Source organism: Ornithodoros turicata, chromosome 1, assembly GCF_037126465.1.
Source record: "Ornithodoros turicata isolate Travis chromosome 1, ASM3712646v1, whole genome shotgun sequence".
Classification (NCBI taxonomy): domain Eukaryota; kingdom Metazoa; phylum Arthropoda; class Arachnida; order Ixodida; family Argasidae; genus Ornithodoros; species Ornithodoros turicata.
In genome coordinates this window covers 136,737,675-136,751,645 of record NC_088201.1, presented here as the reverse complement: position 1 = coordinate 136,751,645, position 13,971 = coordinate 136,737,675, and the positions used below count along the sequence as shown (strand labels likewise).

At 45.1% G+C, this 13,971-nt stretch overlaps 2 protein-coding genes and 1 long non-coding RNA gene across 4 annotated transcripts; 1 reads left to right on the top strand and 2 right to left on the bottom strand.

Annotated features, from left to right (window-relative positions):
• Nucleotides 1–2,742: 2,742 nt before the first annotated feature.
• LOC135378639 (P2X purinoceptor 7-like) lies at nucleotides 2,743–4,342 on the top strand. 2 transcript variants are annotated; one of them, XM_064611726.1, is made up of 3 exons: nucleotides 2,743–3,030; nucleotides 3,096–3,266; nucleotides 4,177–4,342. In XM_064611726.1, exons 1-3 carry the CDS (start codon nucleotides 2,834–2,836, stop codon nucleotides 4,334–4,336), a joined length of 528 nt encoding a protein of 175 aa, XP_064467796.1. In that variant the 5' UTR covers nucleotides 2,743–2,833; the 3' UTR covers nucleotides 4,337–4,342. The 2 variants fall into 2 exon arrangements, with proteins under 2 accessions (XP_064467796.1, XP_064467795.1); XM_064611725.1 differs by having other exon boundaries at nucleotides 3,096–3,299.
• LOC135378638 (uncharacterized) lies at nucleotides 3,963–5,919 on the bottom strand. Its single transcript, XM_064611724.1, has 5 exons — nucleotides 5,454–5,919; nucleotides 5,205–5,376; nucleotides 4,808–4,956; nucleotides 4,522–4,728; nucleotides 3,963–4,325 (listed from the first exon to the last, which is right to left on the bottom strand). Exons 1-4 carry the CDS (start codon nucleotides 5,686–5,688, stop codon nucleotides 4,532–4,534), a joined length of 753 nt encoding a protein of 250 aa, XP_064467794.1. The 5' UTR covers nucleotides 5,689–5,919; the 3' UTR covers nucleotides 3,963–4,325; nucleotides 4,522–4,531.
• A 719-nt stretch (nucleotides 5,920–6,638) lies between these two features.
• On the bottom strand, nucleotides 6,639–8,079 carry LOC135378640 (uncharacterized). Its single transcript, XR_010418508.1, has 2 exons — nucleotides 7,118–8,079; nucleotides 6,639–6,781 (listed from the first exon to the last, which is right to left on the bottom strand). It is a non-coding gene; the product is annotated as an uncharacterized LOC135378640 (long non-coding RNA).
• Between the last annotated feature and the right edge of the window lie 5,892 nt (nucleotides 8,080–13,971).

The window sequence follows — 13,971 nt, the reverse complement described above, 5'->3', positions numbered from 1 at the left end:
TCCTGTTTTCAACAAATCAGGAGAGACAACGATGTCATTCGAGATGATGGTTGGTTAGCAGGTGAAGTTACTGCCATTCCGTTTCATGCATTAAGTTTTGCCGCGCGGCTAGGGTATTAGATGGACAAACAACCTAGTCAGGAAAGTCCTGGACCTGAGTAGTGGCAGAGCCGTTTATAGAAAGAGTTTGGCTATTGGGAGGAGCCCAACTTGAAGCGCGTCATGCGACATCACATCTGAACGACCTCCCTCGCCGGGCTCCACTGTTACCCCGTCGTCAGCAGGGCGCCGACGTCATTTTGATGCTGAGTTTTGTTTACGATGCAAGGAAGGGAGACACGTGCGTACTTCTCCCTTCGAAAGCCCTTCGTACTTGAACTCTTTTAGTTTGGCAACAAAGCGCCCCATATCAAAAGAGGATGTGGGCCATAAGCAGGCGATCTCTGTAGATTACATGGAGCGCGACAAAGCATCTGTCGACCAGGTGGCGGACAGCATCAAAAAGGCGCTGCCCAGGTGGCTGATAAGCGGATTCTTAACGGATTACGCTCAACTCCACTCAACGGTTGGATAAAGGCCTTTTGGGTGGCGCAACGATGACTGACGTTAAATAGGCTCCACCCACAAGGCGGCAAAAGAACAGAGAATGGCCATACTCTCTCTATAAACGGCACTGAGCACTGGGCAACAAAGGTGACCCCAGGCGGTGACAGTTTGACTGACCTCTGACTCACATTGTTGGATAATTTATGTATGAAGGTCGCCTCCACAATCTAATCTAATCCAAGCCTAGAGGGGTGTTTGTGTAGAACAGATGCATTGTGGTATAGAGATAGGTGCATGTGGGGCAGGAGCATAGATGGTACTTTAGTCGTGAAGGCATTTCGTCTGACTGAGCTCGAATTTTGGCTCAATGCTGGAGAAGCGGAACGTTTAGGCATTCCAACGTTTGGCCGGTACACTCTTAAAAATGAACTTCACAGCACAGCACGCTCCTGCCAAGCATTATCTCGAATGATATCGTTATATGCCCTGATTTGTTGAAAACGGGAGGCGTACGCCTTTTCTGTGACACTTATGCTGTTCATAATTGTCACAGAAAAGGCGTACGCCTCCCGTTTTCAACAAAGCTCAACTGCAAGGTTTTGATGTGTGCAATTTGTTTCCGAGAAAAAAAAAAGTGTACAATTTGTTTCCCGCCGTTGCGCACGGTCGCTTTTTGCGGCGTACTTTAAACTCAATTTTTGCGATAATTATGACTCTGTTGTGTGAATTACTTCGCATGGTGCATCTTACTGGCCTACTTAACAGTTTTATAGGAAGATGCAGCATGAGAAGTAATTCGTACCACTGAGTCAGGCAGAAAATGAATTTAAAGTACGCCGCAAAAAGTGACCTTGCGCAACGGCGGTGGAGAGCAGTACCAGCCTGTGATCTGCCTTGGACCTCGCGCTGACGCTACAAGGGACACGCTCACTGATTGATCCAGACACATGCTGTCTGCTACTCCGCTGCCGTCTGATACTCGGCTGTCCGGGGTTCTGAAAAAGCATAGCTCCTGGCTCGGTCATTATTCGGCCGCGTGAACGTGCGGCGCCATATTTATGTGAGTTTTTTTCTCGGAAACAAATTGCACACGTCAAAACCTTTCGGGCTATCCGGTAAAATGACATACACACTTTCATCAGACGTCTTAACCTGAAAATTTTTTGGATGGCTCTCTGTACTCCTTTAAGAGGTCTATGGTGGATAATTAGGCAGACGTCAACGTAACGAAAAATATGGAGCAGGCTGTCGTTTAGGGGACTTGCAAGGTTATCAGCAATAGCACGATCAATAAAAAGAAGGTAAATTACGGTTATCACAGGGACCACAGAGAGGCTATGCACCCCGGTTTTTAAAGAGAACTTATATTACACACTCATCATTATCATCGTATTTGTCGTCGAGATAGTCCCTCGGCGTGCCCTATATAACCAGAGGGTGAATGCCGTGATTGGTACGTCCACGTCACTTCCACACACTTGTTTTCTGTGAGGTGCCTCAACATTTTGCCAAGAGTGTATTTTTATTGGATGCATGCAGCACTATTGTCGCACATATATACAAGATTTGTCCAATTTGTGCGATACCAGCCCCACCTTGTGGTCGGCTCATAATAACCCTCATATGCTCACTAAACAATAAACAATGCATATGCTACTTTGCAGGTTATGCGTGGCAGAAGACCAGCACCCACCCATCCAATGCGTATTAAAGGCAGACTTGCGACTATGTTTGCAAACAGTAAATAAACGATATGAGGCGCTACAAATTTGATTTCTGTATGAAACATCACCTCTCGACAGTCCTCTATTACAACTATGTGATACAGTAGAAATAACAGTTATTAATGGCAGATTACGAGAAAGAAAATGCTTCCAAATGGTAACAGTGTATGGCAGTGGTTCCTAAACTTCGCCGCCCCGCGGCCTGGCATTAAAGGAGCACCCTAGTGACCCCCCCAAAAAAATCGCGTGATTTGTGTTGGTCGAAGGTCCGGACGTCCAACAATGGGTTTGCACAATCTTTACACCCGTGGTTGAAGCGAACCTCATGTTTGAGCCGCTTCTTTGTGACGAGAGGAGGAAGCCCTTTCCTTTTCTTTGAGAGCGGCCCCCAGAGGCCATGTGACACCACGTCACCCCTGACGCAGACGTGACGTAGAATATCGATCCCGTCCATCCATTCATGGCCCGACTCCGAAGTGACGTAAGTTGACAGCGGTCATCGGCACCGGATCGGGACGCGCGGCTGCGGAGGCAGAGACAGGACCGGCGTTTTGTTGACGACCATGGCAGGCCAGTTAAACGAACACGAGTTCTTTGGAACACTGACGCCCTGGGAAGCACGGATACTGCAGCGTTGCCGGGACAATAAGACAACGTTGTACGAGACGCCAGTTCTTCCCGAAGGTGCGAGTTTGCACGGTGTTGGGGACTGTCAGCCGTCCGAGCCTTCTCCGTCTCCACCACGTGATGGCGGCAACTGGTAAGCCGCTTGATGTAATTTCGACTAACTGGACGGTACACGAAGTTGTGTTTGCTACTATGCAGGTGCGCTTGTGGGAGCTGCACGCGCATGCCGACGGCGCGAGAAGATATCTGCTGCAGAGATATCGCCGAGGTGCGGCGAAAATTGACAGGGTGCATAACCGCGCATCCAGAGTTCGGATCGCTGTGTCTGTCGGCCATCGTGCTAGAAGTTGTCGGCATAGAGTACCGGAGGTACGGAATTTTGCTGGGCAAAAAACGGGACGAGTAAGTGAATAACTATTGTTCATGTATGAATAAGTGAGAAAACTGGTGAAACAGAGCAGTTGAACCAACGACACACATGTCTGTTTGTTTGCTTTTTTCGTACAATATTTTTGGTTTTATTTGTAGTGCTCAGCGGAAAGGTTTACCAAACACTTATATTTCTTTTAGTTTTTTGTGGGGGAGCAACAATACTCACAAGCTAATGGAACTGAAGGCCTTGTTGAGCTAGTGGTGGCTGAGAGAACTCAAATAGAAGAGGAAAAACTCGAGTGCTTGGTATGCTTTTCTCCAAAGTCCTGTCCGTGTCCAAAGCGCAACCGGGCGTTATAAATTCCGCTGCATCTCACAAGTTAAACAGCACATGACATTTTAGTCTTTACAATTTACAGTCATCATTTGCATGTTGCAAAAAAGAAATACATGCATTGTGAGCACCATTGATTTCCTCCTAGCCACCCCAGCAGCCATTAGGGAACGTTTGTTGAAGAGAGTCCTTGGAATAAATCAGCTTAAGATTCTGTTCTATTAGTGTTTCTATAAATCCCCATGGATGCCTGGGAAAATTCCCATAAAATCACCACATCCCACAGACTTCCTGCACAGGCTGTACATACCAACATATGTCTAGCAAACATATGCATATATACACGTTTTATTTACATATTACATTACATATTTACATACATTACATTACATATTTACATATATTACATTACATATTTACATATATTTTGCATGTGTGACATTTCCACAATTTTTATCTCATGGTTGTACGTATTTGTATATTCTCATTTGTATCATGTGTTTACATATCTGTAAATTTTTATATTACAAAAGTAAAAATTAGTTATGCCTTCCCATTTCTCTTTGTTTTCAGGATACTGCGTCACATAGCATATCGTCATTTCACTTCCTGGACATGGGGGCCTCTTCCTCCGGAGGATAGACGAGTGCTTCCATCATGCGTGGTAACGGCGATACGAAAGGCCTTCCCTTCACGATCTGGCAGCTACAGGGGCTTTAGATCTGCAAAATAAATATGGTCACCACAGATGGTGGTGATGGTCATGCACTGTCCCATGTTGCTGTGAACCTGTAGCATCACTGGCATGAACACAAGACAAATCAAAATGTGCAACTTAATAACTGACAAAGCTTTACTGTTCACAAAAAATAGGTTTATAGCAATTGTACAAATTTAATTTCAGCTGCAGATGCTCACCATATGCATGCTACTCTGTACACTGGAGGCAGCTGCAAGGTCCCAACCTACGTTGTCTTGCGTAAATGAGTTCTCGCTTGTCTGGGGCAGGGTTTGTTTGGCTTAAGAATGGAGGGTCGTCACCAGAGTATGCTTTGAATGCCTCGGGGAATGTAGCCCATGTGTTGCATAGCTCCACACACTTGTCAACAAGTTGATTGTAGTAATCTAAAATAGTGTTCACACTTGCTCTACAACCCTGCAGGCATAGACAAACACCAAGGAGCACACACGTCACAATACTTACGAAATGTTGGCTCCTCTTTGATGGGCAGTGCAACGTGTTCCCCTTTGTGAACTTTCGATGCTTTCACTCGATACCTGAACTCCCCATCTTCGGTCAGTGCATGCTGTCTGTCTGAGTTCTCGTTAAAGTGAAGAATGGCGAGATACACCCTGGAAAAGCCAGTTTAAGGTTGTTCCTTTTTGTGTTATGCACTGTGATCCAAATAAAGCGTTCAAGAGAGCTTCACCAACAAAGGAAATGAGAGGCTACTTTTGTGGTACTTGTGCTAGAAACAGGTGGTATTTTGATGTAGCAACTGATTTTAACTCAATTGGTGAAGCTTCGTTTGAAGCTCTATTAGTGAAGCGCTCATGAAAACCTCAATTTGTGCACACTGCGCCGTGAATTGCATTTGTACCTGCTTCTCATCACTCTAGCACAGAACCCCACAGATTTCGGAGCGAATCTTATGAGTAGGCTGTGAAATGCCTCTAGGCCTGATGTCTGTACGTCTGGTGAAAGCTGCTGTATGTCCTTCAGCAAATGCTTTGCTTGCGTAATGGCATTCAGCTTTGCCTTTGGCCGAGAGTCTGTAAAATGAGCACAGTGACTATCTGTTTTCAACCTCTTTGCAAGCACTTTCTCGTCATTAAAAGTCATATCTTACTCGGGAGAAGCCAGGGTCGCTTTTCGTCGGTGAGAGGCCCATGGAGACAGCATGAATATGGTCCATCGTGACCATGATGGATATTTGAAACATGATTCGTAAAGCTCCGCCACATGGAGAGAAGTCGATCAGGGTCGCCCTCACTGTGTGTCACGCAGTGATACAGGTGAGTTGTGACTGGCTTTACCCACAGCTCTAAACCGCCACAGTCTTTGCTCTTGCTGGCTGCCACCATCTTTTTCCTGATACCTGTCACAGACAAGAGGATTTCTGCTGCTATACTATGTACTGGCTAACGGCAAATATCAAAGATGTATCATTCCCGTGGCAATGCAGACTTTAGACACATTAATATGACCAAGTCCCTGCCCTCCAATCTTGGACATACAGCAAATGGTCATGCTGACGAGAAACATACAAAAAACTCCACTTCCTCTTCCGGCCAGGTGTACATGTTCCCACCTCTGAGAAGCAGAGGATTTGTCCGTAAGAAGTGACTGTTTCGTTTCACATGCAATTTGCAATCTCTGTGTTGTCTCCAAGTTTTCGGTCCTTCTCTGCATCGCTTTCTGCACAAGAGCTATGACTCACTAATGAATTTACTTCACAAGGGGTGTGTGCGTTGGTCGACATCGTTCACACGTGTCAGCCTGGTCCCCTGTACTTTGTGGATCACAAGGGTCGCAAGTTCAACAGTTGGCAGTCACAAGAGTGGGTAAGCATTGGTGTTTTTCACTATTCATCCTCAAAAGTTTGTTGACTGTCGACGAGCTCAATGGCTGGCGGTCATAATAACGTCCGCAAAATTTCGGTCATAATCCGATTGGAGAGGTGTCATAATAACAAGAAACAGTTACATGGTGTTCTTGTGGGGAAATACAGTTTCCAAGAAAAAGAGTCACGAAGTAAGGATATCGCAGTAACAAATATCACAATAATGAATTTAGACTATATTTTACACCCTGTTACTAGTAGTAATGTAACAACCCAAGATTTACACAGAAAATCCACGGCAAGTATTGCACATTTTACTTTAAATTATTTTAAAATTACTTTAAAATTTTTAAAAAATTTAAATTTTTAAAATTTTGAAATTTGGCAAAATCTGACTCAGTGCAATACTTGTCGTGGATTTTCTATGTAAAACTCGGGTTGTAGGAAAGAAAAAACTAGATAGAAAGGAAGCAGACAGTAGGAAATGATTTATTTGAAAATCAACGACGCCATCTTGAAGAAATCACGCCGGGGCGACTGGAGCACGACGGTTGCAGAGGCAGGTGGCACGCTAGTTCCAAGGCATCACACCAGATGGCGCCAGCATCGTAGCTCTATACGAGAAACACAGAGAACAAGAAAGTACTAGCGACACGTAAAAATGGCAACACTGCTCGACAAGTCTAAGCATGCCACAGCGCGGGGAAAAGGCCTAACCGCTACTGCTAAACAGCACGGAGAAAACACTACACATTGGGGGAAAAGGCTTAAGGCAATCGACTAGGCCTAACCACAGCGTCACAACACTTCGCGGCTAACACAAGGCGGGAACCACACGATGGTAAATGTGCGTCAACAGGCTTGGACACCGCTAAACAAGTCTAAACATGCGAGAAAAGGCTTAACACGAGCACGGTAAAACAACGCGCAAACATCGGTAAATCACTCACCTTTTTCCCCGCTGCGACGGAGCGTCCGCACTCGTCGACAGCCAGGGATCAAGTGACGACGGAGCGAACGACCGCACGTCTTCTCCCAACGAGAGCCAGAGGTGAACTGACGTAAACGCCACTCTACGGGTGCTACGCATGCGCGCGCTCATAGCGCCCTCTGCGCGCTCCTACCGCCACCTGCGAGAGGCTAAGAGAGAAGAGCATTCCTGCGCCCCCTGCTGGCCGTTCTCATTGGTCCAGACATCATCCTATTGTCTCAGGGCTACACTGTTTTTTTCCACTAATGCTCCTTTGGTCAATCTACAATGAAGCCACGGTATGACGTCCTCATGCACCTGCGTGGCTCAAGGACGCGTGCGCTCTAGACAGGGGACCTATTATTTATTGAATCACTATCCCAAGGTTATTTCCTTTACTCTTCTATAACGATTGCATAGGAAACTATTGCAGAAGAGCACCATGCATGAAAGCTGATCGTAGGAATTCCAAAGTCTTACTAAATGAGACTTGCAAAAGAACAAAATATCCCAACATGTAACCCCATCAACGGCTAATAAGAGGACTAGGCACTCAACAAATCAACGCGCGCAGAACTCAGGGCAGCACTATCGTCAAGACGACAATGTTCCTTGTCAAAAAAGACAAAATACAAAGCGTTAACAAAGGAAACCATGCATATCGGGGCATGTCAGGACACGTCAGGACAAATTCGCACGACTGTTGGGCAACAGAGGAAAACGAACACTTGAACAGAGTGAAAAGACGCTCACTATCATCGGACACGTACACTACATTCCCTCATTGTAAATCCGCTCGTCACAAAATCCACCTGCATCGTCGAACACCATTCACCAGTGACGAACCACACATCCGCACCCCATCAGAGGCAGACAGAACCCCACCTAAGCTACGCTCTTCTACTGACGATCAACGCCAGGAGCAGAATTTGCGTGTCTACATCCGCCAGTGTCCAAGAGAGAAGTGAATCCTTGCGTCCCCTGCAGGCCAGTCTCATTGGTCCAGACATCATCCTATTGTCTCAGGGCTACACAGTTTTTTTCCACTAATGCTCCTCTAGACAAGGTCAACCTGAAACAATAGTCTCTCGGTATGCGGTCATCATGCAGGTGCGTGGCTCAAGGACGCGTACGCTCTAGACAGGGCACCTGTTATTTATTGAATCACTATCCCTAGATTATTTCCTTTATTCTACTATAATGATTGCGTAGGGAACTATTGCAGAAAAACACCATAGACAAGAGGAGATTGTAGCATTTCATTCCCAAAGTCTTACTGTACAGGGAAAAAAAAATGGTTCAGCAAGACATAAAGTCACACACCTGTCCCCCTCGCGGTTACTCTCTGAACTAAATGAATCGCAAAATTATTAAGAATTGCTCTACTCCCATTCAAGGCAGCACTATCGTCAAGAATATGCCTTGTACAAAAGGAAAAAAAACTACATGCAGAAGGAAAGCATGTCAGAACAAGCCCAGGCATGTCAGCACATGTTTGTCAGACAAGGGGGGAAAAAGCGAAAAGAAACAAAGAAGGAAACCAGCATCAAACTATTTCTTCTTATTCAAAAACAGTGCTCATCATAAATCTGTCCAGGACAATACACACTATTTTTCTATTGCCACACTTTTTTCCAGTAACGGTCAATGCATTGCTACAGACTGCGTGACGTCATCACATCCTGTCTGAAGAAGAAGAAGACACCGGCAAAGACTCCTATTATTTATTGAATCGCAAGATTATTTCCTTTGTCCTACTCTTAATGACATTGATTCTCTCATTAAAATTCAACAAAAAGCACCCCGATTATTAACGATTTTCACCCCAAAGGCTCATCATGGTCATTAGAATTACAGTAAACTGCCACTGCTCTTTTAAAATAATAAGTGAGACCACTCAACATCACCTCCAGGCTTATGTAATACATGACCCTTTCTATGCTCATACATTCGTTGTCTGAGGCTACACCTGCGAGCAAAAAAGGCGCGGAAGCCGGGTGGGCAAAGTTCCATTCGCGCATTGCGAGCAAAAAGCCGCGAAAGCACAAGACAGAACGCCTTTACGGGAACACGATGGCATTCCTATACTATATTAATGATTATTGCATTGCAGTTTAGAAAAACTACAACTAAACTATAATTTTAGGAGCCCAACTTTCTATGGAAACTATAATTGCCCTATTACTTGGATCGCTACTAATGAAGCGCTCCAATTTTTTCTCTCTTCCCATTTCAGCCTTGTCATGCAGGGAAGCAGACTCATATCCAAAATAATTAATTTACACTGAGGGTGCCGTGCTTCAGGAATTCCTATCCTGCGCTCAGATGCAAGCATTTCTTCACGGATACCTTTAACAGCTGACTTCCTCAACATACCGAACACCCAACAAAATCAAACAAACAATCAGAGAAACCCTCTTCTCAGCTGCACCATGCGACTTTCTTCTGCGTAAAATCGGTGATTTGAAGAAGAGAGCAGCGAAAAATTGCGCGCGCTTGTGCTCGACCTGAAGCATATGCCAATAAACCAAGAAAAAGGCACTCATGTCTGGTATCTGATAGTGCCACATACACAGACGCATTGTCGCAAAGAAAGCACAGGACACGGATACACAAATTTCCTTAGGTGAGCAGGGAAAAGGCTTAAGACCACAGGTCACGACACATCGCCACGCGGCTAGCACAACATGACACCAACAAGATACTAGCAGCGGGAAGAACTGCTACACTGCTAAACAAGTCCAGACATGCCACGATGGCGTCACAAATCAGGAAGAAAAAAAAAGCAAAAAGAAAAAAAAGCACATGCACGCACGCACGCACAGAGGACAACGCATTAAACACACGGAGCGCTCAGGAATGATCGTAGCGTCACCGCGCATCGCTACGAAGCTAAACGTCTAACACAAGACGACACCAACAAGGTATTAGCGAAGGGTAAAAATTGCAACACTACCGAACAAGTCCAGACATGCGACATCGCATACAAAACACTGCTCATCGGGGAAAAGGCCTAAGCCTGCGGCGGATCATCATAGAGCGTACACAACTTCATTTTTTTCTATTTTGCGTAAACTAAACGCGGTCTGCTTGGAAAACGACGTACAAATTTTCTTAAGGAGCAGAGAAATATTTCTACTCCGTGCTCAGATACCAGCATTTCTGCTCAAAAACCTGCAAAATTAAACACTGCTTACTTCGTCAAGATATCGAACAAAATCAAACAAACAACCCCACTTCCACTGGTAGAACACTATTCAGCTTTTACGCAGGAGGGTTTCTTCTACATAAAAAGTAGAGAAAATAAGAAAAGAGCAGCGAAATATTACACGCACATTTGCTTGACTTAAAAAACCTGAAGCATATGCCAATAAACCAAGAAAAAGACACTCATGTCTGGTATCTGATAGTGCCACATACACAGACGCATTGCCCTTGCGTAAAGAAAGCACAGGACAGGGATACACAAATTTCCTTAGGTGAGCAGGGAAAAGGCTGAAGACCTCAGGCCACCACACATCGCCACGCGGCTAGCACAACATGACAGCAACAAGATACTAGCAGCGGGAAGAACTGCAACACTGCTAAACAAGTCCAGACATGCCACGATGACGTCACAAATCAGGAGAAAAAAAAAGCACACGCATGCACGCACAGAGGACAACGCATTAAACACACGGAGCGCTCAGGAATAATCGTAGCGTTACCGCACATCGCTACGAAGCTCAACGTCTAACACAAGACGACGACAACAACAAGATATTAACGAAGGGTAAAAATTGCAACACTGAACAAGTCCAGACATGCGACATCGCATACAAAACACTGCTCATCGGGGAAAAGGCCTAAGCCTGCGGCGGATCATCATAGAGCATACACAACTTCATTTTTCTATTTTGCGTAAACTAAACGCGGTCTGCTTGGAAAACGACGTACAAATTTTCTTAGGGAGCAGAGAAATATAGAAATTTGTACTCCGTGCTCAGATACCAGCATTTCTGCTCAAAAACCTGCAAAATTAAGCTCTGCTTACTTCGTTAAGATATCGAACAAAATCAAACAAACAACCCCACTTCCACTGGTAGAACACTATTCAGCTTTTACGTAGGAGGCTTTCTTCTACATAAAAAGTAGAGAAAATAAGAAAAGAGCAGCGAAATATTACACGCACTTTTGCTCGCATAGCTATAAGAGAAAAAAATAAATAAAATAACGACGCACACGCTAATAAACTGTGACAAAGACACCCATTTCTGCTATCAGATAATTATTGCATAATGCTAAATACTCATTTGCATTGGCCCTGCGTGAAGAAACCACAGGACAGGGATACACAATCTATCTTAAGCGAGCACGGAAAGTCACTTCTACTCGAACAGCTTAATACCATAAAGTCTGAATTTTTGCAAAGAAAATAAAGCCTGAACAGCGCTACGAAGGTGACAGACACATACTAACAAACAAACAAACACTTCTTCGAGTCTGTATTATCTTTTAAAAAATAACGAAAGCACACATAAAAAAAAATCAAATCGGCTAGGTAGCCTTCCAGACGTTGTGCCTTAAAGTTGGCTGCACGCAATGTGCGGAAGCATGCTGTGAAGCCAACTTGCGGTTTTGCTGGATGCACATGAAGTCCGATTCCAATTGGAAATCGCGCTAAGGACGTGCCAAACGTGGAATTTTCGCAAGATTAGTCCCAATACCTGGAATTCTATTCATTTTAGCGGGAATGCTGGCGCTTGTGCTCCATTATTCGAAATTTTCGAATATTCGAATTTCTCGATTATCAAATTTTCGAATACGAATAGGGTTCGAATATCAACAATATTCGAACAATATTCGAAAGTTCGAATATTCGCACACCTCTAGTGAATACTGACACTCAACGATATATAACAAAAAACAAACAAATTCCATTCTCATGAACTCTCCTCTGCCGAGCGGCTTTCTCCTGCTCTACCTGGATGCTGACTTTTTCCCCCCTCACCTACATTCTGAGTAAAAACAGTGACAGAAGAAAAGAACCGCGAAAAATTACACGCATTTGTGTCACAGGACAGGGATACACAAATTTCCTTAAGTGAGCAGGGAAAAGGCTTAAGTCGGTACCGCTCAGGAATAATCGGAGAATCACCGCGTATCGCTACGCGGCTAGCGCTTGAACAGCGCTACGAACGTGACAGATACATACTAACAAACAAACAAACAACAGCAGGACCGGCGTCGGGCACTCATAAAATACCCTGGCCAAAACAAAGACTTCGCCAGGTTCGCTAGGCAATTCCATTAAAAACGCTCGTCCTATCCTACAGATAGCAATGCAAACGCGACTGCCCTTATTTTTTAAACCACTATTTCACGCAATAGTACATAAATGTATCACTCGTGCCACACGAAAAGGCAAACACTTACTTGTCAAGTGGGGTCCCAGCGCGTGCGCGCGCGCACACACACAGGCACACACACACACACTAACATTTTCACACTCACAAACACAAAGTCTATTTTCACAACCACATAAATCCATATTATTCCTCAGGTCAATAATTATCCTGCCATCGTCAAAAGACGGCACAGACATGTATGCTTACGCAAGACAATCGGTCCTCGTTCCGGATGTAATAGGATATCGTCACTCGGCCGGCGCGAACCAATAAAGAAAGAAAGGAATGCATGTTCGCTATACGAAGAAAACGGTGCCGTGCTTCTACGCAACGATCATTATACAGACGCGTAAATGTGAACATCATTCGCTACACACTGTAGCTCTCATCATTTTTAAACCAAACCGTGTTCATAGGTCTTCACTAAATAGGTGAGCCGATAATGACTCCAAATCAAATAAAATAAAATAAGCATTCCAGCATCGCTGGCTGCAAGCTTGGGTACCCAACAGAGCAGCGCGCTCCTATCAACACGCCTTGGGCTGACCTTACACACCCGAAGCCTTTTCTGAATGCATTCTGCCGGCGCTGGAATAAAAGATTTATCGCGAGGGTACTACGATGTCAGCTCTGTTGCTGTTTAAGTGATAAAACAGTGCGCTTACTCGGGCAATCGCGCGCGTCCAAACCGCGAGAACGGGTCCGCGTTGCGCTCGCGCCGCGGGGAATCGCACGCGTCGCGAGTCCAAACCGCGAGACCGGGCCCGCGCGCGCGCTTCGCGGTTCGGGCGCACTGTTTTATCACTTAAACAGCAACAGAGCTGACATCGTAGTACCCTCGCGATAAATCTTTTATTCCAGCGCTGGCAGAATGCATTCAGAAAAGGCTTCGGGTGTGTAAGGTCAGCCCAAGGCGTGTTGATAGGAGCGCGCTGCTCTGTTGGGTACCCAAGCTTGCAGCCAGCGATGCTGGAATGATTATTTTATTTTATTTGATTTGGAGTCATTATCGGCTCACCTATTTAGTGAAGACCTATGAACACGGTTTGGTTTAAAAATGATGAGAGCTACAGTGTGTAGCGAATGATGTTCACATTTACGCGTCTGTATAATGATCGTTGCGTAGAAGCACGGCACCGTTTTCTTCGTATAGCGAACATGCATTCCTTTCTTTCTTTATTGGTTCGCGCCGGCCGAGTGACGATATCCTATTACATCCGGAACGAGGACCGATTGTCTTGCGTAAGCATACATGTCTGTGCCGTCTTTTGACGATGGCAGGATAATTATTGACCTGAGGAATAATATGGATTTATGTGGTTGTGAAAATAGACTTTGTGTTTGTGAGTGAAAATGTTAGTGTGTGTGTGTGTGCCTGTGTGTGTGCGCGCACGCACGCGCTGGGACCCCACTTGACAAGTAAGTGTTTGCCTTTTCGTGTGGCACG

What these genes read in the sequence shown, in the direction of transcription:
- LOC135378639 (XM_064611725.1), top strand. Translation starts at nt 2,834, where the DNA reads ATGGCAGGCCAGTTAAACGAACACGAGTTCTTTGGAACACTGACGCCC. An exon ending in CCACGTGATGGCGGCAACTG is followed by an intron (nt 3,031 to 3,095) that starts GTAAGCCGCTTG and finishes GCTACTATGCAG; the next exon opens with GTGCGCTTGTGGGAGCTGCA. An exon ending in CTGGGCAAAAAACGGGACGA is followed by an intron (nt 3,300 to 4,176) that starts GTAAGTGAATAA and finishes CTTTGTTTTCAG; the next exon opens with GATACTGCGTCACATAGCAT.
- LOC135378638 (XM_064611724.1), bottom strand. Translation starts at nt 5,688, where the DNA reads ATGGTGGCAGCCAGCAAGAGCAAAGACTGTGGCGGTTTAGAGCTGTGG. An exon ending in GCGACCCTGGCTTCTCCCGA is followed by an intron (nt 5,377 to 5,453) that starts GTAAGATATGAC and finishes CTCATTTTACAG; the next exon opens with ACTCTCGGCCAAAGGCAAAG. An exon ending in CAAAGAGGAGCCAACATTTC is followed by an intron (nt 4,729 to 4,807) that starts GTAAGTATTGTG and finishes ACACTATTTTAG; the next exon opens with ATTACTACAATCAACTTGTT.